We start from the raw sequence: 24,000 nt of genomic DNA on the forward strand, positions 1-24,000 counted from the left end.
TGACGGAGCCCGAGACGCTGCTGCTGACGGTGGCCAGCCTGAAGCCGGAGCAGACCTACACCTTCCGGGTGGTGGCCTACAACGAGCTCGGCCCGGGGGAGAGCTCCGAGTCCATCCGCCTGACCACCAAACAAGAGCGTAAGTTCCACCCAGCGCCATGAATGTGGACATAGCATAGCGCCGCTCTTTAACCAAACCTTCACCTCTCATTTGGACTGCTCCAAGAAGACTGTAAATACTATAGTACAATACTACAGTATTAGTACAGTACCATGCTCACAATTATAATTTTCACATCACACACCTGTTTAGCTGCCTTCATGTTCAGTGTAGTAGTTTGCTACTGCTGTGCAGTAAGGATGCACAGTACACAATGAGCGGTTTCCCTAACACAACAATTGCAGATGCTAATTTAAGAGCTAGACCTACATCGCAGATGGCCTATTTTTCGGCACTTGATAATACTTACCTCAGCATTTAGTGCACTGAGAGATGACAGTTTGCTTTTACTTATGATAAACAACATGGAGTCCACTCAAGTGGACATCTCATCTGGTGTCAGCCATCCCGATCAAGCTGGCTCTGACAGGTGCATGAACACAGCTCTCCATCGTCCCGGCATGTCCTTGTCATGTTTGCTGTCTGTCCAGGCAGACTCAGGTTGCCATGACATGTAGGAGACAGCTGTTTACTCGCCCCGATCCATAAATCTGTGAGGGGAGAGATCCCTGACGATGTCACTTCCTGTGTAACCTGAGGGATTTGTGGCTCCATCCTATATATCTTTCACTACTGCTCTCTCCTTTCTCTCACTCTCTTTTCTCCTCCTCCATTTTTATTTGGCTTTGTCATTCTTTCCCTCCCTCTCTCTCTCTTTCTCACTATCTATCTCTCTGTCCCACTCCATTATTACTTCTTATGTCCTTAGATTTTTTTTTCCTTCACTTAGACGATCTTTTTTCCTTCCTTGGGCCATCCTTTAACAGCGTGTCATTGTGCCTTTAACAGCAGTATTACCGCTCCGTCTAAGCTGCCGTCTGATTAAATCACTCCTAATCATTTTTGCGGCCACTGACCAAGCCTCGCTCCCCTGTGGTAGATTGGATTTTGGCACGAGTCTCGGCGGAGAGACAGAATGTTTCGGGTTTTTACGGCTCAGCCCTTTAATATGGCCCCTGTGGCTTTATTTTTACTGAGCAGTCTGACCTTTGCTTCAGTCGGCCATGTTTTGCCTCTGTCGCCGAACAGACGGAAGCCAATCGAAGGGGAGGAGGGATATCCGCACTGAGGGGCAGATGTGCTAACATGTTAGCTCTCGTTCCAGATGTAATTGCGTCCAGAAACAATGGAATCAGTATTCTGAGCCCCGGTTTTGTGCATTTGTGCCATGTTAAAAGCAACCTTTACTTTCGGTTGCCTTTTTGCTATCGCTTTTTTCACTTCGTCCACTTCCCTACGTGTAGATGCCTGCTACAATATTGAATGTGTTTGTTAGAGCAGTACAAATGTTTTTTTAAAGGCAGAGGTGTCGAATTACAGCCCTGTATTATCTCTCTGTTTGATGACACCTTATTAGCATGTATCTCTTTTACCTGATCGCTGAACTTCTGATTCCTTTTTAATGACGGTCGGGGTTCCATGATTCCAATGCGCCCCTGCGCCCCTGATTTAATGATACTGTTCAGATGCAGGCGCCACAAATGGCGGTTAGAGGGCATTGTCATACGTTGATTACCCAATCAGCCACAGGTTTAGTGCATTCAACTTAAAACGAATAGGCACAGCATGAGCTTTCTGTGCACTGGCCAAGTCTCTAAAGTACGTCCATCTGCCCCTGAGAGTGCACCGCATGTGGAAGCTGCTAGAATGTTCCAATGGGTTCAGAGATCTATCAACAAAGAGGAAAGGATTCCGGCAACAGCGGAAGTAGCAGTAGGCTTAAGTTAGACTTAAAGAACCTTAAGTTAGCCTTAAAGAACCTTAGTGCAGAAAAAAGCACTTCATCAACAGAGAGGCCTAGGGAATCGGAACAACCCTGATGAAATCCTCTGAGCAGCTCCTTTGAAAACTATGTTTATACAGCGCCTACGTGGAGTTGCACTGTATCTCTCGGTCTGTGTTTGTATCTCTGACCTTTTTCACATAGACAGTAAACATTGTCAAACTCTGTCTCTCTCTCTCTCTCTCTCTCTCTCTCTCTCTCTCTTTCTCTCTTTCTCTCTCTCTCTCTTTCTCTCTGGGATGAGTAGTGCAGGTTCCTGGTCCAGTGCAGAACCTGCAAGCCCAGGCTACCTCTGCCACCTCCATCGAGGCATCCTGGGACCCCCCCGCCTACACCAATGGACCCATCCAGGGCTACAGGCTGCTGTGGACAGAGAACTCTTCTGGAAAGGAGCAGGTACCTGACCTGTCACCTTCTATGACAGCCTTACAGCTGGGAGAATAAAAGCAGACTTTTCAGTGATCCAGGGCACTACAACTCAGTGCGAAAGCGGGGAATTTGTCTTTATTATTGATCAATGTGGAAATCTGTGTTATGAAGTGGGGCTAACGCTGTTGACACTAGCTGTTTATTAAACTAGGACATGATGGCATATTTGCTGCAGGCGAGCCTCAGAACACCCTAAGAATCAAATGAGTATTTACTGCGTACCAAACAGTAGGGTGCTACGCTATCTTCATCTCTCTATTCATTTCTTTGAACTAAGACTCCATTTTCATGAATTATCTTCTTTTTGTGAGCACGAGAGGCTACGCAGCTAAAAGCACTGCCTCATAGCGGGGGTGAAATTAGATCAAGAGTTTCTGAACAACATGTGAAGCATCGACTTTGAACACAGGAACATTATGCACTTTCACTACACATCCAGATGAAACACACTCTCAGCTCTGGTGTGTTTTTTTTTGCGGGGGGGGGACATTGAATGTCTCCTTTTTAAGACAAGAAAGTGCTCCAAAATAAAATGCTACGCAGAATGACTGGCAAATGTAAATTGACTGTCTTCAAAGTTGGTTCAGTTTGAAGCTGCGGTTTCTGCTCGGAGATCTGTTTCCGTCAGACTCAAAGACCCCATGGTGCTTTCTGCTCGGTGCTTCAGTTAGTGCTGACACGTACGGTACAGGGCACTCCGCTTTTGAGCAACAGCCTCGGCCTTGAAGAGCCTCGGATATCAGAGCAATAGAGTAGAGTACATTTCTAAGTCCTTCTGAACATGAAATGGAGTGTGGAGTACAACTTGAAAGGTTGCATATTCTGTTCAGAGCCACTCCTTAAAATCTTTGGTAACATATTCAGTAATGGACTTAAATGGATCACGTCAGTCATGTTTTCCATAAGTGACAGTGATTTGTCTCCTGTAACCATCACAATGAGGAAGCATAACACAAAGCCTCCCAAAAGCTGCCCAGTTAAGCCCCTTGGCTCTATGTCTCTCTTCACTGTCCTGTGGCCAGTAGCCAGGGGAAACCTCTACTGCTGAGCATCAGGTTTGGGCTGTAATTAGCCAATTAGCCAATTACCTTCCCTTTGAATGTGATAAAAACATGCAAACAAAAGCCACTGCGACCTGTAAGTGAAAGCCGGAGACCTGCCACCTGGTGTCATTTCAAAGCAGAGTAGAGGAGTAGAAAAAAAGGACTTGAAATGTATTTTGATTAGTGACTGATTTAGCTAATGAAAATAGATCATGGCCCTTTTTTGTTCTTCCAGTGCTTGCTCATATTGGCTCTTTTATCCTCCTTCTTTAGAGTATTGATGTGATCGCTCAGAGCTACAAGATGGAGGGGCTTAAGAAGTTCACAGAGTACTCTCTGCAGTTGCTGGCCCTCAACCGCTTCGGGCCAGGCGTGGCCTCAGACGACATGGCCATCACCACCCTTTCAGATGGTAAGAGGCTTCTGAAGCTGTGTCTTTTTGGTCTTACCCACGATGCACTGCATGCTATGTGGACATGAATTCATTTATCAAGTCAAAGCTGGTTGAGCGGAATTCTTCAAAAAAAAAATAGAAAAGGGGGAAAAGAAACAGATCAAATAGAGGATAGTTTTTAATGAAGGGGAAATATTTACATAATGAATAAATTGAATCAAGAATTAATGACACAATTTATTCGTTATTAATAAATGTCTCATTACCTTCACCACACTTGAGCTGTCATTTGGGTGGGGGGAGGGGGGGCAGCTTGGCATCGCTCCACAATCAATTTCTCACAGTGTCACTCAGCTCTGACAGGGGCCACGGCGTGTTAGTAACGGCCCCTGATTCCGAGGTGCATCCTACCCACTGTTACCCACAATTAAGTGCCCTGGGGTACTCCTGGGAGAAGAAAATGCACCCACCCCAAAAAAACAAGCCTGGCGCTCCGACTGGCTGGCTGCTCAGTGGAACGCCTGGTAACTTCTGTCATGCTCCTGCCCCGCAGTGGGAGTCCTGGAAGTCGGGAAGGCCTTTCGGGAGAGAGAGAGCTATCCAAACAGAATTCCGTTTAAGTCCGCTCCAGCCTCGCTTCTCTTCTAACCACTCCACTCTACTGGATTCCATTGGGGAATTTTCCAGTTTGTTTTGGGCAACCACTCACTCCAGACGCGACAACTGTGTTTGTTTTTTTGTGTGTGTTTGTGTGTGTGTGTGTGTGTGTGTGTGTGTGTGTGTGTGTGTGTGTGTGTGTGTTTGTTTTGTTTTGATTTTGCTGTTCAAGTGGTTTATCTCTGCTGCCCATATTTTCAGTTGACTGCTTCTTCTGTCCTCAATCCAGGCCTCCACCTGTCAGACAAGCTTAGGCTTCTCTTTATCCAGAAGGGGGGAACATGAAAACAGTCCATTTAACATAGCAGATGATCACAAGACGTTTGGCACTCGCTTTGGAAACAAAATCCCCCGCGCTAGCCTCCAGCCCGACTGGCTTTGAATATGAACCTCGCCTCTTGATTTCCAATCGGCCATCTTGATTAGCTGTCGCAGGGGCGAATATTGATTTAGGTGTTAACCTGGGGGATTACGTTTGTGGTAATTCTCTGGGATTCAATTGCCTCGCCCGTATCAACACTCTCCAGCTTGAACGGCTACGTTGGCCCATTGATGTCTGGCTGTTGACTCAGATGTGTCGGGAGCACACACAAACACACACAAACACACACACACACACACACACACACACACACACACACACACACACATACACACACGCACAAACACACACAGCAGAGAAAATGGCTCTTCTGCTCATGTCAACCGTGCTTCAAAGCCAAGACAAAAGCAAACAACACAAGCTCACTGCGGTGACATGAGGAGATGCTGTGATCTCAGGTTTCAAGTTTGAATGTTTCAGGGACAAGCAGGATGGCATGATGAGAGGGAGGGAGAGAGAGAGAGACAGACAAGAGGGGGAGAGAGAGAGAGAGAGAGAGAGAGAGGCAGTGCATCTGGGAAAGGGAGAGAAAAGAGGAAGAGACAGTGGGAATGGGGAGAAGAGAGACAGGAGGATAAAGAGAGGGAGAGAGATGGAGAGTCTGTGTTGCCCATACCATGCTGAATCGTTCTGGCACGTTTCTTTACTGATGAGCTGGAGAGTGTGCGTGATAGAGAGTGAGGGAGGGAGAAGGAGAATGAGAGAAGGAACAAGGGATGACATAGAGAGAATCGCAGAGGAGGGAAGAGAGAGGGAGAGCGTGAAGGCGAGAGGGAGGGAGGAAAAGAGAAGTTGAGGAAGGCAAGGCTCTGGCCATCTGCATTCCGTGCACATCATCTCCAGCCATGGAAATCTCCCATCTTTGGCATCTTGGTGGACCTTGGTTGACCTCACTTTCACAACCTGCTGGTCTCCCCTCCACCACAGCTCCTCTTGCTCAGCCCACTCAGCCAGCCCTGAGCACCAGTCAATCCACCATCCATCTCTCTCTGTCTGTCTCTCTGTCTGTCTCTGTCTTTCTCTCCATACATCTCTCTCTGTCTGTCTCTCTGTCTGTCTCTCTGTCTTTCTCTCCATACATCTCTCTCTGTCTGTCTCTCTGTCTTTCTCTCCATTCATCTTTCTCTGTCTGTCTCTCGGTCTTTCTCTCCATACATCTCTCTCTGTATGTCTCTCTGTCTTTCTCTCCATACATCTCTCTGTCTCTGTCTGTCTGTGTGCCTCTTTCTCCCTCGACCTCACTCTGTCTCTGTCACTCTCTTCTTCTCTCACTCTCTTTCCTCTCAGTCAGTCTGCCAGACATCTTACATGTATTGCTCCCCTGCAAATTCCCATCTTTCTTTTTTTCTCTTCTCTCACTCTCTTACATCTGATGTTTTGTCTCTAATCCATTTGCCTGTTTTCCTCTCTGTCTCTCCTTCTCTTTCTCCCCATCTCTCCCCTTTCCATCTCTCTGTCTCTCCTTCTCTTTCGCCCCATCTCTCCAACTAGAGTGTGAGGTGCCAAGGCGATCTTGGGGTGTGTGCTCCTCGTGGCCCCGGGACTCTCTTATTCACCAGACTGTCTCACCGCATTAGCGTCAGCGCTCGCTAAGAGGCCATGGGAATTTAGAGTCTGTCAGCTTCCATTAGCAGTGGCCCTCTGAATGTTTCAAATGAGCCACAAGACCTGCCTTTTCCATTTCCCTGCTTAATTAAGACTGCTTGTGCTCGCTAATGAAATTGTGTGCCTGCACTTCTCTCTCCCTCTTGTTCTCGCTCTCTCGCTCTCTCTCTCTCGCTCTTTCGCTCTTATTCTCCTTCTTTAACGAGCGGTCCTCTCTGAGGTAATTAATGACCTTTAACCCGTAACACACCGCCAGCCAGTTGTCCCATTGATCCAAGGGGGTGAGCGCAGAGCCCAGTATGCAAAACTCTCCAAAGACCAATCAACCGCTCAGCCGCCATTTTGCCCAGCCTATCACAGCCAGCCATACTTGGAGATACCAAATACATGAATGTGCATGAGGATATTACGCCTGTGATAAATGACTCCCTACACCTCCACACTGATCTTTCTGTGGAGACTCTTAAGCATTTTACGGTGATCATGGAGGAGATAATAGTATCACTATAATGTGGGCTTGGTAGGATCACTCAGTTAATGTGTTATTACTTTGGTACTATGGGTCTATCCATGGAGTAGCGTTGAGACAGTATAGCAAGACTGTTATTTCGCGACAATCTAGAGACTGTCTCTAAAGCAACTGATGAAGAAGCATTGTTATGCAAAAGGCCTGCATCTCTGCAGAGCTTCTGTTGTGGTGATCAAACATCTCTCAAAGTCCCCCAAGAAATGTGGAATCTAAAAATCCTAAAGCTCTTCAGGGTTAGGCCTGTCTTCAAAGAGCTGTTTAAGACCACTTCATTCTCAAAATGAAAAATCTTCCTCCTCTCAATTGTTTCCCCTTAACGTCGCTGAGCTGCCCCTCTGGAAGAAAAAAAAAGTGTTTTTGTGGCTGGCCGTTAAGTAAGGGATAATGTATTGTCCGGAGGTCATTATCCAAAAATAAATCCCGACGGGGCGAACAGCACCCCGACGCGCAGCGGAGACATGTTGTTTCGTCCTGAATTTATTCCGGGATTTATTCCGGGATTTATTTTTGGATAATGACCGACAGGCACTACATTATCCCGCTTATTATATGGTTACTTGCCAAAAACAATAGAAGACATTCCTCCAAAATACCTCTTTTTAATGATTTAGTTGCCGTTTCGTGATTTCTGCTAAGAAGAAATAGTTCTTCAAGCAAATAGAACTTTTAAGTTTCAGGTGTTGCGTAGCAACCCATTACTTGCTGACTTCAAATTACAATGAGTCTGTTACGTTAAATGACCGGACTACTTGCGGAATGATATGAAAGATGTGAATTAAAAGCACAAAACCCGTTGCCAATGACAGCGGCCAATATCTTTTCGCTGCGGGGAATATCAGGAAATATTCACCGGCGAACGTTGGGATGGCCCATTCAAATCAACGGAACTTTTTGGAACATTCTGAAGAGCCGTATAATAAGTATCAATAATTAGGCTAGCTGTCTTTTCTAATGTATAGGTTCAACAGAAGGCCCTGACAATATTATATATATATATTATATATAATATTATATATTATAAGTACAAAGTAGGCTATAAACTCATCACCAAATGGTGATCAAAGTGCCTATCCCTGGGTATAAAGATGTCCAAAGAGCGTTTCTGTGTTTATTGATAAGGGGTTATCTCCAGTAAGGTCACTGGTTTATTGATTTATCAATACTGAAAGTTAATCATTAACATTTCCATGTACCATTCTAAGGGCATCGGTCTCTGGTATTCCTAGAGGTCTGATGTAATTCAATCTGCTTGAATTAACACACTGTGTCAGTTATTGAATATGTTGGTATAGTTCAAAACAGCAGGATTAATTATTATTATATTATAATTATAATATGATATTATTATATTATTATATTATAATTATAATAATTGTTCTCATTTCTCTTCACAGTACCGAGTGCTGCCGCTCAGAACATCTCCCTTGAAGTTGTGTACTCCAGGGTAAGTGACACAAAGGAATGGCGTGAGTGTGTGTGTGTGTGTGTGTGTGTGTGTGTGTGTGTGTGTGTGTGTGTGTGTGTGTATGTGTGTGTGTGTGAGTGTGTGTGTGTGTGTGTGTGTGTGTGTGTGTGTGTGTGTGTGTGTCTGTGTGTGTGTGTGTGTGTGTGTGTGTGTGTGTGCACAGTTTGTGTAAATGCTTGCGTGGTGATTCCTATTTGTGTATGCACACACTCTACAAGGCATCTGGCACAAGAGCTGGCAGACAGACATGCAGACAACCACTTTCATTTCATTACACTTGTGAGGCCATATGGAAAAGAGCAAATAAGTGATTAAAGAATTAGATAAATGTTCTTGTTTCTTGGAAGAGCATTGTGTTTTCCAGTAGCTCCTGCTTCTGCCTTCATTGAATGTTCTTGAGGGATCACGGTAGTAGTTCTCACTGCGGTAGTTCCATGCATATATTTTCCTTGCGTCGTTTAAATGCAATTTCAGTGTAATTCCATCTGTCATCCACTTATATTCATTCTGCATATATATATCGTTTTTTTTTTATTATGATTGCGGAAGAACAGTGCAAACAGAAAGTAGTTTGAAGACTGTGCTCCTTCCTGTGGGCTCTAACTGCAGTGATGGGTTACACGTGCGGCAGTATGGCTCTGCCATCACAGTGACAGCACTTTGGCAGGCTGAAGTCATTCTGGACACAACGTGTGTCTCCGAAAATGAGTCCCTCCTAAAGGAGTGACATTTAAAGAGGGAGGCGCCATCAAAACCCAGCACTGCCTGATTGGAAAGGGGGAATGGAAAGAGACGTTTCCAAGTTCTGGTTGCTCTTCTAAAGTCTGTGAACTTTCAGCGACCAGACAGGTTTCTTTTTCACTGCCTCTCTTAACTTTCCTTTTCATTGAACAGTAAGGGCACCTCATTCACTTTGATCATTCAGTCATTCAGATCATTCAGTCACTCAGATCATGCAGCCATTCCTTAATGTGTGTTATTCGAGACGAGTGGCTACTTGCTGTACAGGTAAGGTACCAGTTTTTTTTTATCAGCAAGTGACTGCTCCTTGGAAACCAGGCCTTTGATTCTGGTGTATTGAGGACATTTGTGCACCAGTTGAACTACAGAATTAGAGGTCATTTGACCAGGACCTGAGGCATTTTGGAGGCACATTTGGCCTTGCTGGGTGTTCTCTGTGGCCTGGGCACTGACAGCAGTAATGTGACAACGCCACAGCGAGCAAATGGGGTCGTCACAATGACAATGACAATGACAATGACAATGGCGGCACTTTGGCAAGCTGCAGTCATTCAGAACACTACGTGTGTCTCCCTGGATAACATTACCATTCATAGGTGTGACATGTCCTCCAAAACAGTGTCATCAAGTATAATTATTATTAACAAAAAATGGTCAGTCCCTATGTACATAGATGGCCCATCTGGCACTTTATTCTCATTGAAAAGTACTGGTAGGCTTTTGGGTGTAGGTTAGGGTTAGGGTCAGGCTTTAGTAAGAGTAAGTCAACCTTTTGCCTAACCATCAAAAGAAGCATTAAAGTCATTGTTAAGGATGTGGAGGTGTTATTCCTTTTGTTAATAGCAATGACGGAGTGAAATTGATTAGGTCTTATCTTGGCGTAGCGATGTACTTTCTGATTAGGTTGTGTTTTGTACTTCATTGTGCACAAAAACAATTAGATTTGGGATCAGCACTTAGCAGATCATTCAATCCCAATGTAAAGGTCACTGCCTCTCCTCCATGGAGCCCTGTTAGCATGCTACCTTTCTGCACAACAGCATATGCTGGTGGTTTACTCGGGTGGATTACTTGGGGATTATACACAAATTAATTTGAGCTCATCCAAATCTGTTCCCTCCAGACCTGTCCGTCCTGCTAAGGACAGTGGCAGGCAGGGAATTTGAGGCATTTTCTGACATTCAGGTTGGGGTTAATAATCAAGAGATTTGGAGGCACGTGTAGCCCTGCTGGCTCTTGCTGTACATATTAACCATACATGCCTTCTTTAAACCATACCAGCTGTGTGTGTGTGGCCATTTTTTCCATCTGTGTGTCCCCTCCTCTGAGACTTTCATCTGCGTTGTGAAACCCTGCTTGACGTGGTACCCGATATGAAGGAGAGTATTGCACGCATTCACTGTTAATAATAAATCTATGGAGATGGAAATAGACTGCGTCTATGTGTTATTGTCGCCGTACAATTACAGGGGACCTCAGCCTGGAATGCTGACACCACAGAATTCAAATAAATAAAAACGTCTCATTCACTCTCTGAGGTCCGTTTGGTAGGAATGGTTTCCTAACGGCGTGCAGGCAGTTAGACACAGCTGTGGACCAAGCGGTATTTTCATTCTTTGTTCCCCGCTCGTGACATTTCCCTCCTTCGTCTGCTGTGGTCTGCCAGGGACACAGCTGTGTTAGAGTTAGAGTGTCGGGAACTGAGGTACCTGGTGAGGGAGGCACCCAGAGAAGGAACCAGAGAGGCGCCCAGAGTGTGGCCAGAGAGGGGCCAAATTCAGACCAAAGGGTCACTGACTGGTCAACCTTCCCTCAGAGAAACGTCGATAGTATGAGCTATGTCAGCCTCACTGAACTAATCCAACACTCTTACTTCAATATGCTTCTGAGCGCTCACGCAATCAGTACTTACTGAGCTATGACTTGCTATGCTACAGCATACACCAAAATTCCCATTATCTTCCCATTATCAATAATAAAAGACTCCGAGATGATTATGATTCTTAAATGTTACAATCACTATGCTCATTCCAAGTAGATATCTACAAATGCAACTTCACAGCGTGCTTATTGATTTTGTTCTGTAATCAAAGAGAGATTTAGAAGACAGCCAGAATCAGGATTTCTATTTCATTATTAATCACTCATATTGAATATTTCCCACACAATAAAGACCTGCCACTCAAGCTACCTCCTATGAGTAATAAATGCACTGTGAGTCTCATCAGAAGGCTTCGCACTACTAATCTATAGGGTTTAGTGCAGCTGGTCAGCATAGGTATTAATAGAAGGAATATAATCTGTCCAGACAGGGCATCCTCCATTGACTTCAGATCCTTCTTTGGCTGTGCTGTTAAGCTGCAGGGTTGTCAGTGTACAGGTTGGGCCTGGCAATGAATGCTGTCTGTGGCTGGGATAGGAAGCTGTCTGTGGCTGGGATAGGAAGCTGTCTGTGGCTGGGATAGGAAGCTGTCTGTGGCTGGGATAGGTGGTGAAGGGTGGCACAAGTGCAGCATGATGTTGACTGAGTGCTCCACTACGCTGACACGCTTGCATAAGCTGACACTGCCAGCCAGCCACCAACAGAGTAGGCTGAATTTTTTCCTTGCTTTCTTTCTGTCACTTTCCCTGTCCCTCTCTCACTTTCTCTTTCTCTTCTCCTCACTTTCAACCGTTTATTCTCAGTCTGGTACATATGAGCTCTCTATCTCCCTCTTTCACCTCAAATGTTGTTGCTCTGCCGCATACGCAGTCTGTTTCCCGGTCTTCCAGGAGTCAATGCTCTTTCTGTCCCATCTCCTATTCCATCCATAAACATTTCCCTTGGCCTAACACTCCTTTCTGTATGTGTGCACACCCAAGACCTCTCTCCTTTATGATTCCCTTTCACTTAGTTCACTCGCTCTCTCCTTCTCGCTTTCTTTCTCTCTCACTCACTCTCTCTCTCTCCATCTACCCCCTTGCCTTCCTCTTTATTCTCTCTCTCCCTGTCATCCCCTCTCTCCTCCCTGGACAAGGAAGAGAGAGAATGGCAGCGAGGAGAAAGGCAAGGGGCTCGACAGAGAGAGAGAGATAGAGAAAGCGAGAGCGAGAAGGGAGAGACCGATGGTGATATTCTCTCCCCAAGAGGCCTGCCTAGTGAGCAGCCTGGTGGCTAAACGCCGGTGCTGTGTGTGTGTGTGTGTGCTGTGTGTGTGTGTGTGTGTGTGTGTGTGTGTGTGTGTGTGTGTGTGTGTGCGTGTGTGCGTGTGCGTGTGCGTGTGTGTGTGTGTGTGTGTGTGGCAGACGCAGCCTGAGGCTCCTGCTGTGAGTCTGTCTGCAGAGACCGCATGACTGCAGGGGGACAAACCTGAAGGTATGGCAGCGCAGGGGAGCGGCAAGCACTCATCCTAACCCAGAGCTGAGACACTGTCTGGGCTATGAGGATGGAGATGCTGGCCTCCAATGACATGGGGCACCAGGGAATATATTTTTGGGTCTTTTTTAGTGTGACATATTAGTTGCCATAACACTGCCATAGGTTGTCATGGGACTGCTAATAGAATTTTTTCCTGAAGTAATGTGTGCATTTACTGTAATGGCTGAACATTTTGGTTCCATAACCGGCTAATGCATACAATAATGAAATTTCTTGTAAGTGAAGTTACAGTTACGGTATATCTATTTATCCATACATACCGTCTGTGAAATTTTTAAATTCTTTTTTTTTTGTCATAAAACCCAGATTCTCATTGGAACCTTTAAAAAAAGGCATTAAAGAGAATTGATTTGAGCTTTGAGTCATGATAAGTCAATGCACATTCAGGGACACATATTCATTTCTCACAGGAAAATTAAACTGTCTGAATGTGCATCTTCTTCTCTGGAGATAGCTGTTATTAATGGATGAAATAAGATGGATCGCCTCCCATAAAGGAATGAAATATGCATGAATGACGGTGCGCTTAATCTTTTGCGACATAAATGGTCGAAGTCATAATCCTGGGACAAATATCCTCAATCCGAGTAACGACGTCTTGCATAAAAGCAAATTAACTGAGTCATTGGTTAGTTTTATTGTATTTACCACTTGGTCTCCTCGACTTTCCCTCGTTTTTTTCACCAACCGCCTCGTTCGTGTTCACTTCAATGACATCGCATGAGATTAACTTAAAGAACAAGCTGTTTATTCCCCGCCGTGCTTTCTCCGCCAGAAAACTTCTAAACATAACAGCGCCCATCGATCACAAGCCGAATCAAGCTGTCGGACCACTTTGCAAGTTTTCTCAAATTTCTATAACATTTTTATATACGCACAACAAAGACACCGCGGCAGCTACAGAAGAGTATTGACTATGTGCTCTGTCTAAAGCCCGAATGCTGTGAAGCCATGGCAAGCAGAAAGATGAAAGGAGAAGTGCAGTGAGAAAGGGATGAAAGAGGGAAGAAGCGGAATGAGAATAGGGATATTTGTTCTGTACAAACGAGTGTAGGAAGACATGCAGAAATTGGCCTGACAAGAGCAGCTGGGAGTGAAGCTGTAAATAGGTAGCCTTCAAAAGGACAAAACTTTTCTCAAGGCCCTTTTTTGGTTTTCAGTTTCACTTGTGTGTAGGCTTGATACACTGACAGAAAGTCAAATGAGAACATCAGTTCCCACTTGCCTCTAGAGAATAAAGATGGCCTGTGAGCTGCAGCACATTGTTCAAATAACACCAGCCTGTTGACCGAAGCAGGAAATATTGTAGCAAAACAATGTTATACCTAGTATAACACAAAGTATTATTCATAATTTGTATTCTTCCAGTTATTAATGTGACGGCGTTTATATGAGTCTTAATGCAGTTCCATGTCCTACAGATACAGTAGATCTCTTAGTATGTCTGAGCATGATGCCTGTGTGTGTCGGTTTGTTTTCATGCTTTTACTGTTCTCATGTATAGCCTCACAGGATATGCACCTGTCTGTCCATCTGGTATTGGCAGACCTGGATTGCCTGTGTAGCGTTTATTAACTGAGGGTCTCTCTGGAGCCCCAGGTTTGCCACTAAACCACATACTCGGAACGACCACCAGAGCTGCAGGTTCTTGATTTTGTATGTTGCATCTGCATCTCAGGACTTTATTTTTGTCTGTTTGCACTTCAGGGCTGCAAATGTTTGTTTTCGGCGTTTTGTTTTTTTGTGTTCTGCCCTCCAGCCCAATCGTAAAAGAGAGAGAGAGGGAGGGAGAGCCTTTCTCAGCATTTCACTCTGGCAAGACAAAGAAATAAATCTTCCCGAAAGTAAACGCGGCCACAACTTTTTCGCTTCGAGTCTGCAGAGGCCGGCGTAATTGTTTACTGTCGTGGCACACAAGTCTGCCCGTCCGCACACACACAGGCCACAGAAGTGACAGCCCGTCAGCTGGGAACGCTTGAACAATTGGAAGTCCGTGCCGTCAGCCACAGCCCGCTGCCAACAGTCAGGAGGGGCATTAGTCGGCGGCCCTGTGTGGGCAGAATCCATAAGTACCCACATTCTTTGTGTTGTCCTTTTGTTTTCCCTCTTTCACTCTCACTATCTCGCTCTCTCACTTTTTTTTACAAGTTTCTCATTCTCTGGGCCCCCCTCTCTCTCTCTCTCATTTCGCGTTTCTATCACTCTTTTGTCCTCCGTCATGCCTGTTCTCTCATTCTTCCTGTGGTGCTGAGAGGCCTACATTTTATGGCGGGTAGGGGAGGGAAGGGGGGGGGGGGGGGGGGGGGGTTGTGCAGTGGAGAGAATTAATCCTAAAACAAGATTAGACCCTAAACCCAGTGTAATCACTTTTCCACCATAATCTCTTTATTTGTATGTGCGCTTTGTTTATGTGGTAGTTATTGGACGGAGCAGGCACTTGGTTTTGTTTATCTCTCACTGAGGTGTGAAACGTGGCAGGCTGCCTCAGTGTGGAGTGCGGGGGGGCAAGTTGAGCCACTGCCGGTCTGCAGCCAGCGGGCGATGGAGGCAGCTCTGTGCAGCTCTTGGTTCACGGCAGTAGCAGGGTGAGACTAACAGCCGTCACTCATCCACTCAGAGTGGAACTGAAACCAGAAGCTGAATTTGAATCTGAAACAATTAAAGAGACGCCCTGCCTTATTGGCCTGGACATCACGCATCGCCAGTCTGGGTCCTGCCACACAGGCAGTGTTTGATGGGGGACTAAGGGCGCAGTTAGCTTGCTCTATCTTTTTTTTTTCTCTATCTCTCTCTCTCTCTCTCTCTGTCTCTCTACTCTTTACTGGCAGGGGTGCTTAGTCCACTCTGCCACAGAGCTTGTTAGAGGAATGGCAATATGGAAGCTAGCAAGGTGTAAATGACAGCGTGCACACACACACACACGCACACAGAGACACACACACACACACGCACACACACACACACACACACACACACACGCGCACACAGAGACACACACACACACACACACACACACACACACACACACACACACACACACTATTACGCCCCCCTAGACATGTGCCAGAGTGGAATTGCGGTTTCATTGTTCCAAGCAGATTTGCCCGGTTCTATGAGGTATAATTAGTTTGACAGTGAGCCCAGAGGACACTGAGGGCTGTTCCGCCAATCACATCCGTGCCTCGGTTCCAAGCGCCTCTATCCCATCTGCAGCAGCCCGCTCTCACCCTCTGCTCCATCAGCAACGTCCTGTAATCTCTCTACACCAATCAGCTATCCCCAACCCGCCTCCCTGCCCCCTGTTCACCAATCACACCTGCTGGAACCTTTCTGCACCACTAGCAAGGTTCCACTGGAATCCCTTTGCACCAATGAGAGTGTCCGTTAGACACCCCCTGCACCAATCAGGCCTAGAGCACCTTCGCAACCCTGAGACCCTGCTGCTGCAGTGGTCCCTTTACGACAATCAATCTCGCCCGAATCAATTAAGAGTACAAGCGAGCCTCTCATAGCATGTGCGCCGACGAATAATAACGAATAATTAATGACTCCCTCCTTCGGAAAACACATGCGTGCGCCCCAGGCATCGATACGGGCGTGATTGAGTGTCTCTCCGTCACAACATCAGGAGTGTGACGGCGCCTCTGGAAGCCTCTGGAAGCCTCTGGTCCCCAGGTGTGCAACAGGAGGGCTCTAATGGTGACTGTGAGTCTGCTGACAGCAGGAGCTCCACCTGTGGAGGGAATATACAGTATATCGGGATGAACAGGGGGTGAATTTGTGGCATCCAGCGAGTGCAGATAGGTGATGGGTGTACTCTTGGGAACGCAGCGGAGCAGCAGGTCCCTGGCTGATCTGAGATCAGATGACGAGGGGAGAGAAAGAGAGAGAGAGAGAGAGAGAGAGAGAGAGAGAGAGAGAGAGAGACAGCGCAGAGCTGCAGATAAATGAGGCAGGGCCTGGCTCAGTGGCAGCTTCAGTGTCCTGTGAATTTTAATTAGTTTATTTGCATGTTAACGGGGCTCAGTGTGTGTGTGTGTGCGTGTGTGTGTGTGTGTTTTCCTTTTCTTTCCGCGGCCGCGCCCACAGATGGCACTGCCACCACCACCCCCCACCCCAACCTCCCATCGCACAAGGCAGCTGCCACTGACTGCAGCTATGCAGGCAGTGTGACAGTCACTGAGCATATGACAGGAAGTCGTGTACAGACTTGCCTGCCACCGCGTCTCCCTCGGCAACAAGCCGTCTCTCGGGTCGCTCAAAAGGTTAATTAATCCAGCCGTTTAAGTCTCAGGCACGGTGAGGTGCTGGATAAATGAGAGGTGTTTTTTCGCCTCAGGATTCCTCAAGCCCGCAAACATCTGTTTCGGATCTCTGCTCTCGTTATTACCTTGTGATTCTTTGAGTTCCACACAAAATTAAATCATCGCCTCATCCTTCTATTTATCTGTTGAAATATCTGTTTTAACGTCATCAGTCACTGTCTTTTTCAGTCAGGTCAAGCAATTAGTTTGTTTTGTTGTGTGTAAAAATAAAAAATCTGTTATACAAATAACTGAGCCACATGAGTGTGCTAATGATGGTATTTTCTGTTAACTATAACCCGCCCTCTGTGGAAATAGCAGTACATCAGTGATTTTGAATTAAAAATATTTTATATGACTCGAGGGATTAGGTGAGTTTCAATAATTACAATCCAGTGTAATGCCAACCTGCACAGATTTGACATAGTTCTCATTACTGCACTAACCATATATTAAATTAACTATATTATGTTAGTTTTGAAGTGAGTAGCGCAAAGGGAGCTCAGAGATCCTATGTTGACGTGTTGTTTATGTTGTTTATGGAGCATAGAGAACGTCTTCCCGCCCCTCCTCCTCAGTTATGGGTGACCTTTAAACCGAAGCAAGAAAGCTAGAGCGCTGTGTGTTTATATTTGCATGTTGCTCTCTTTACACAAACTAATTGATAGCCATGCCTCACTGCTAGCAGCGACCGTATGCAAAGGACCCCATCAAATCAATTAATTTCCTCCCCCTGGTTTGGCGGGCAATTAAAGCCTCCTCTCCTCATAATTAATGGACACGCATATTAAGTAGGGAGTCAGACAAGCAGCAAAATGGCGGAAAATCGAGCTTAGAATGTGTGGAATATTTATCCGATTTAATGTTTTATTGTGCTGCCGACCCCAGCGAGTCTCGTGTGACTTGTTTGTGCCGTGCAGGGATTCCGGAGCATTCATTAATTATTCAAATGACTTGGCTGAATGTCTGCGAGTGTCATCTGCCAGAAATGAAACCATACTGCAAAAGAAATAACTACACTCAACCCCCCACCCCCTATTGGAAGGCAAGGGCCTGGTAGTTAACTGTACTACAGCGCTTCATTATCTTTAATATGCTCTTACTTTAATCATATTTTGCATTCAGGCGTTTGGAGGCTGCTATTTCACACTATGCCGCTGTAGATCATTGATGAAGTGTTAGCCTCTCTTCATCACAAATCATTCCGATGCGGCTCTCAGATCTCGCCAGTAACTGTAAAATGATTTCAAGTGCTTGTGGGTTTTTTATTTTATTCATTTCAACCCAAGAGCTCCTCAAAAGCTTGTAAAAATTGCGGGTGGTATTTCTAAATCGGCCCCAATGGCTGCCTCGGAATATTGTGGTTGTTTTTTTCATGAAGCAGAACAGATCCATGCGGTACTTTCATCATCCCAACGACTGTGCTGTGTTCTCTGACTGACCGTCTCAAGCAGATCTTAAAGATCATAAAGATGATCCACACATGCCCTCTGAGTGTCTACCTACTCCAGAACAGCACAGTCACACTGCATTTTGATTATACTTCCTGATTGCAAAAAGGGTACGCAAAAGAATGTTTTGGAATAGAATTAAATTCATTAATGAACGTAAAGTACCCTTAATGCATTTCCTTCTCTACATTCATCCTCTTGATTCCCTCTCCCTCCCTCCCTCTCTTTCTCTCTTTCTCTCCCTCCCCCTCTCTCTTTACATCAGTTCAAAGCAATTTCCCATCTATTAGATATTCATTAAGAGTGTTATTCATGCTTTGGCATTCCTGGCCATTGACAGCATCACAAAGCCCGGCTTGCTTGTCATGAAACAACTCACGATGCCGATAACAGCATCCAGGAGGAGTGGCACATCTGAAGTGATCTCCTCCACACCCATTTGTGTCATTTTGTGTAAACATTTGTGCACTCACACACACACACACACACACTGACACACGGGGCATACTCACGCCTGACTTCACCTGACATGTCTGAAATTGCCGTAATATCAGCCAAGCTCTATAATGAGTTGTCTGTTAGATGTGCTGACTGCATTATGTATGGGGAGCATATGTTTACATGATATTACCTTTTTCATTTTTCCTCAATGTTGTTGTTTTCTTTCTTTCTTTCAGAGCATCAAAGTCAGCTGGATGCCGCCAGCAACCGGCACGCAGAACGGCTTCATCACCGGCTACAAGATCCGGCACAGGAAGACGGGCCGACGCGGGGACCAGGAGGCCATCGAGCCCAACAACCTGTGGTACCTGTTCACAGGTTAGCAACTCAGCTCGCTCTTGATATCCATCCAGCCACCTCAGAGCCCTGCCCACAACAAATCACTATGTGGGGAGAAAACATTATCATAAAATGTTTTCAAAAGCATGGTGTCTGCATTCAGGTCGTTTCAGATTCGGAAAGAATCAATAATACACATGACCACGCTCCTCTGAAAAAGCACAGCAATGAATAGGCTATTCACTTTGTTTTTGTAAAATCATCGCGATCCTTTGGATGACTTTCAGTGCAGCAAGTTTCAAGTTGATTGACGAAAGATTGGCAGACATATGAACTTCCTGTTTGGTAGCTCCGCTGCCGATTTCTATTGCCTGCAACGGACCAAAGGTTTTCGAAATTTTAAAATCCATCTGATGACTTGAATCCCTGTGATGGCCAGTGGTTCGTACCTAAGGTTCAGAACTTAGGCTACCAGGCAGGATTCCTTTTTGGTAGGGTTTTCATTGGGAGAATCGTTTTCTTCTGTTAAACATATTTGATGTGCTCTAGTTAATATTAATAGCAGTGTTTAATAGTTTCGTTGAGCTTGGTTATCTTTATCTAAAGCCAATGCAATTATTATCTTATAATTTAATTTTTAACTACTAGTCTAAGAAACATTCCCATACATTTACACATGGCAACTAGCCAAAGACGCTCGTCAGTTTTTAGGAAATTTAAAAAGGACCTATTTTGTTCATTTTCAATGTAAACGTTCTACAAAGCCTAAAGTACACGCCAGAGGGAATAACAAAACACTTTTCCCAAATGCCTCGTTGGAATTACAGACCTTTTCCTTTGTTACAAGATGGCGCAATATCGTAACACAATCCTTACTGCCTGCCTGGCTGACCAATCAGAACACACTGGGCTCTTCGGGAGGGGGAGCTTAAAGACTATGACTCTATTTCTAAATCTATTCTACTGGACTTCAAAAATACATGCACAAAAAGCTATATGACGCACTAAAGGAAAGGGGAAAAACGGAAAAGCATAATAGGTCGTCTTTAACAATTTACACATGCTTTCTAAACATTTACGCATGATACAGAGCCAAAGGCACTCATCAGTTAATTAATGATGAATAAAGGTGTAATTACATTTTAACAGAAGCTTTGATTACATTTACCTCACAGTGTTTATCTTTCCAATGGTGAATATTTAGAACTCTACACACACTCATACCATAATGTAATATAAACACACTGTTCCTGGACAAAGAAGCAAAAGCACTTAAAGAAGCACTTTCTTCTTTCTTCAGCCTCCATTTTGTGCCAAGCTTTGTCTCCCCTGGGGCTTTGTTTCAATAGCGCTTGAGGTTGCAGCTTTCATGCACAGTCTAAAAATATACATAGCTCTCACATACATTAATTTACTTCACTTTCAATGCAGGACAAAGTTAGCCAGAGCTCTAAAAATACACTGTTTTCCTAACCCCATTTGGAGTTTTTTTCCCCTTTTTCCCTTAGGGCAAGCGCCTTGGTTGTTTGTTTGATAGATCATTCGGCTTTTAAATGAAACATAATCAACTGAGCCCCGATTCCTTCGACCCTCGGTCATATCGCAGTAGTGAAAGTCTCGCCATGTCAGATTGGATTTTTTGTGAAGACGTCTGCGTCTTCACCCTGAGGGGAGTCGTGTTCCAGGCTCCGTAAGGGCTTTCTGTTTTTGTTGCCACGATGCTTTATTTCAATATAATTTCTGACTCGGGGATGAACATGATATTCATTCTCATTATTGCCATGATGGATATCTCTGTACATTTGCATTCTGTGGGAAACTCATTTCACACTGCATCCGTGAATGCTATGCTAATTTTTCACACTCTCAGGCTTTTCAGGGTTGGTTGTGCAGAACAGTAATAATTGCTAGGTTCGGTTTTTTGTCCCCCCGCTAGATGTAGTGAATTTTTAATGCTCTGTTTAGATGAGGTCCTGCAACCTTGTTCTCGTTGCCACTGATCCATTTATGAGTTTTAAATAATTAGTGTCCAAAATTGAGGCCTAATTGAAAGCTCCGTAGGATTTATGGTGTTAATCTCTGTTTGTTTCAAATGTAAATGAATTACGCCATCACCCACGGTCAAGAATTTGTACTCTCACAGAATCGCAATGAAGCTATACACTCTTTGTTCTGTCTCAGTGTTCTCAATGCTCCATATCCTTGTAAGACTAACTGTGGGGCACTTGGGCAAATGGCAATGAAACTACGCTTATTTGAGGCTTTTCTGAACATGTGACTCTGGGTTCTTGACATATTTTTTACCAGAAGTGAAAAACTAACTCACAATCTTTCTCTCTCTCTCTCTCTCCCTCTCTCTCTCCCTCTCTCTCTCTCCCTCTCTCTCTCTCTCTCTCTCTCTCTCTTTTTCTCTGTGTTTCAATCCCATCTTAGGGCTGGACAAAGGTAGTCAGTATAGCTTCCAAGTGGCGGCGATGACTGCCAATGGCACAGGCCCGTACAGCGAGTGGTACATGGCCGAGACACCGGAGAACGACCTTGACGGTGAGTACGGGAAGAAAAATAAGACATCCCAAATAAACTCATCACCATTTTTTTTTTCCTCTCCCTCCTTCTCCTCCTCCTCCTCCTCCTCCTCCCTGTCCTCCCATTTCTCTTTTTCATTCCCTGGAGCTATTTCTCCCCCCTACCCACCACCGCCACCGCCACCACTACCCACGCCATCCACTCAGAAATGATGCATCCTTCCCATTCCCCTCGTCAGTGTGGCGATTAAATATTTATACAGCCGTGACCAGTGAGCAGTGTTTACATTACACTCGACCAACGTGAGCGTCTTAACAAATAATCCTCCGACAAGCAAGCGCTTCAGGGGCCCCCCTCTCACCCCTAGAGAGTAGAGGGGAGGTAGAGAAAGGAGAAAGGAGAAAAGAGGCTGAGAATCATGTTCTTTTATATTTCTTTTTTATTTTTGCCCCTGTGCGAGACTCACCAGATGTTCCCGGGGCCTTGAGGCGTCCTGTAAGTCACAGGAGGCCGCTTTTTTATTTTTGTTGTTGTTGGTTTTTTTTTTTTGCGCCTTTGACTGCTGCTACGTTTCTCTCGGGCCTCTGAGGACATAATCACTGTTTTTGTTTACACTTCTGCACGTCTCCCGATGCCACTTCTTCAGCGCCGTCGCCTTTGTGTATAAATGATCGCGGCAGAGGCCTGATGATCGGAATAAGCTTTGGCAGGCAATTAGGAGGATGTCTTTAAACGCGTGACGAGGAAAAATAGGAGATGCATGGAAGCCGACGCAACGAACGAGATAAGAAAGGAATCAATCAAGGCCGAACCATTTACTAGATGACAGTCCACCTAATGCAATTCTAATGGATTATATCACTCAATAAGCGGATGCTGACCAGCTCGCTGAGGAGATGCAAAAGTCATTTTTTTCTCCCCCCCCCCCACCACCACCTCTTAGAAAAAGGGCATCTACTCACCTCATCCAATTACCTCATTTTGCTTTGTCTGCACAAATAAAAGAAGTGGTGTCATTAGCCGCACTGTTTTGTTTCTCGCTGCTTTCAGAGACCCAGGTTCCCAATCAGCCCAGCTCGCTGCACGTGCGACCCCTACCCAACAGCATCATCATGAGCTGGACGCCCCCCCTCAACCCCAACATCCTGGTCCGGGGCTACATCATCGGCTACGGCGTGGGCAGCCCGTACGCAGAAACTGTCCGCGTGGATAGCAAGCAGCGCTACTTCTCCATCGAAAATCTGGGTAAGTGCCTCCGTCACTACATATACTCCTATCAATATACAGTTTGCCGTGTGTAGGTGCTGTCAGTGTACTCTATCATATATCATTGTGATGAACTATGTATCTACTGTAACTTTCTTTATTATTAATTGTTAATCGTTAGTATTATTAGGACTCTGGTTGAACTTAAAAGGTACAGCCTGCCTTTATGATACATTTGTAAACCTCCGAAGGCAGGAGTTAGCAGTGACACCGGGGCGAACACACGTCAGGCCTTTGTCATTTCCAACAGCTGGAAGTTCATACATATTAACCTCACAGATCCACGCGTACCAAATTAAACAGGTGCCGGTCTCCGGCGCGGCGCGTAATTAGCGAAAGGTTTGCCATGGCACGCCTGGGAAACGTTAAAGACGAGTGACATTAAGAAGACGTGCGCCAAGGCTGCCACATGGACCGCCTGGTGACCTTTGCAGTGCTAGGCTCCCGTGGCCTGCCATTGTTCACACACACACACACACACACACACACACACACGCGCGCACACACACACACGTGCGCGCACACGCACGCACACACACACACACACACACACACACACACACACTCACACACATACACACACACACACACACACACATACACTCACTCACATACATACATACATACATACATACATACATACATACACACACACACAGACACACACATACGAAAACACACACACAAGTGGAATTTCATAGGTTTAACATGGCTTCTGGTATCTGTAGAAAATCGTTTTAGAAACCACCCTAGTGTGTGTCTGGAAAGGGAGTTGTTTAAAAGCCCCCCCCCCCCCTTCATTATTTGCGCAGTGCTGGGCGATTACTCACATTGTGCTAATGAAATCTGTCAGGGGACAAACTTTATCTCCCCCTGGCCTCAGCGGGATAAGGAGAGCTTTTTCCCTTTTCTCTTTTTCTCTTTTTATACTGACGCATGTGTCAGTAGCAAGAATCTGACTGCACCAAGATGGGTGCCCAGGCAGAGGTAACAGCCAAGCTTAATGAT

At 45.4% G+C, this 24,000-nt stretch overlaps 1 protein-coding gene across 1 annotated transcript in view; it reads left to right on the forward strand.

The window, feature by feature from the left end:
* dcc (DCC netrin 1 receptor) overlaps positions 1-24,000 on the forward strand; it is a 155,037-nt gene that overhangs the window by 80,853 nt on the left and 50,184 nt on the right. The window contains exons 8-14 of the mRNA XM_031577481.2: positions 1-138; positions 2,250-2,398; positions 3,748-3,886; positions 8,436-8,485; positions 19,098-19,239; positions 21,634-21,744; positions 22,777-22,971. The exon at positions 1-138 is cut by the window's left edge and continues 17 nt beyond it. Of these exons, the coding sequence (XP_031433341.2) occupies positions 1-138; positions 2,250-2,398; positions 3,748-3,886; positions 8,436-8,485; positions 19,098-19,239; positions 21,634-21,744; positions 22,777-22,971 (924 nt within the window). The remainder of the gene's footprint in view (positions 139-2,249; positions 2,399-3,747; positions 3,887-8,435; positions 8,486-19,097; positions 19,240-21,633; positions 21,745-22,776; positions 22,972-24,000) is intronic.

The sequence above is a fragment of the Clupea harengus genome, chromosome 12 (assembly GCF_900700415.2).
Source record: "Clupea harengus chromosome 12, Ch_v2.0.2, whole genome shotgun sequence".
In the NCBI taxonomy this organism is placed as follows: domain Eukaryota; kingdom Metazoa; phylum Chordata; class Actinopteri; order Clupeiformes; family Clupeidae; genus Clupea; species Clupea harengus.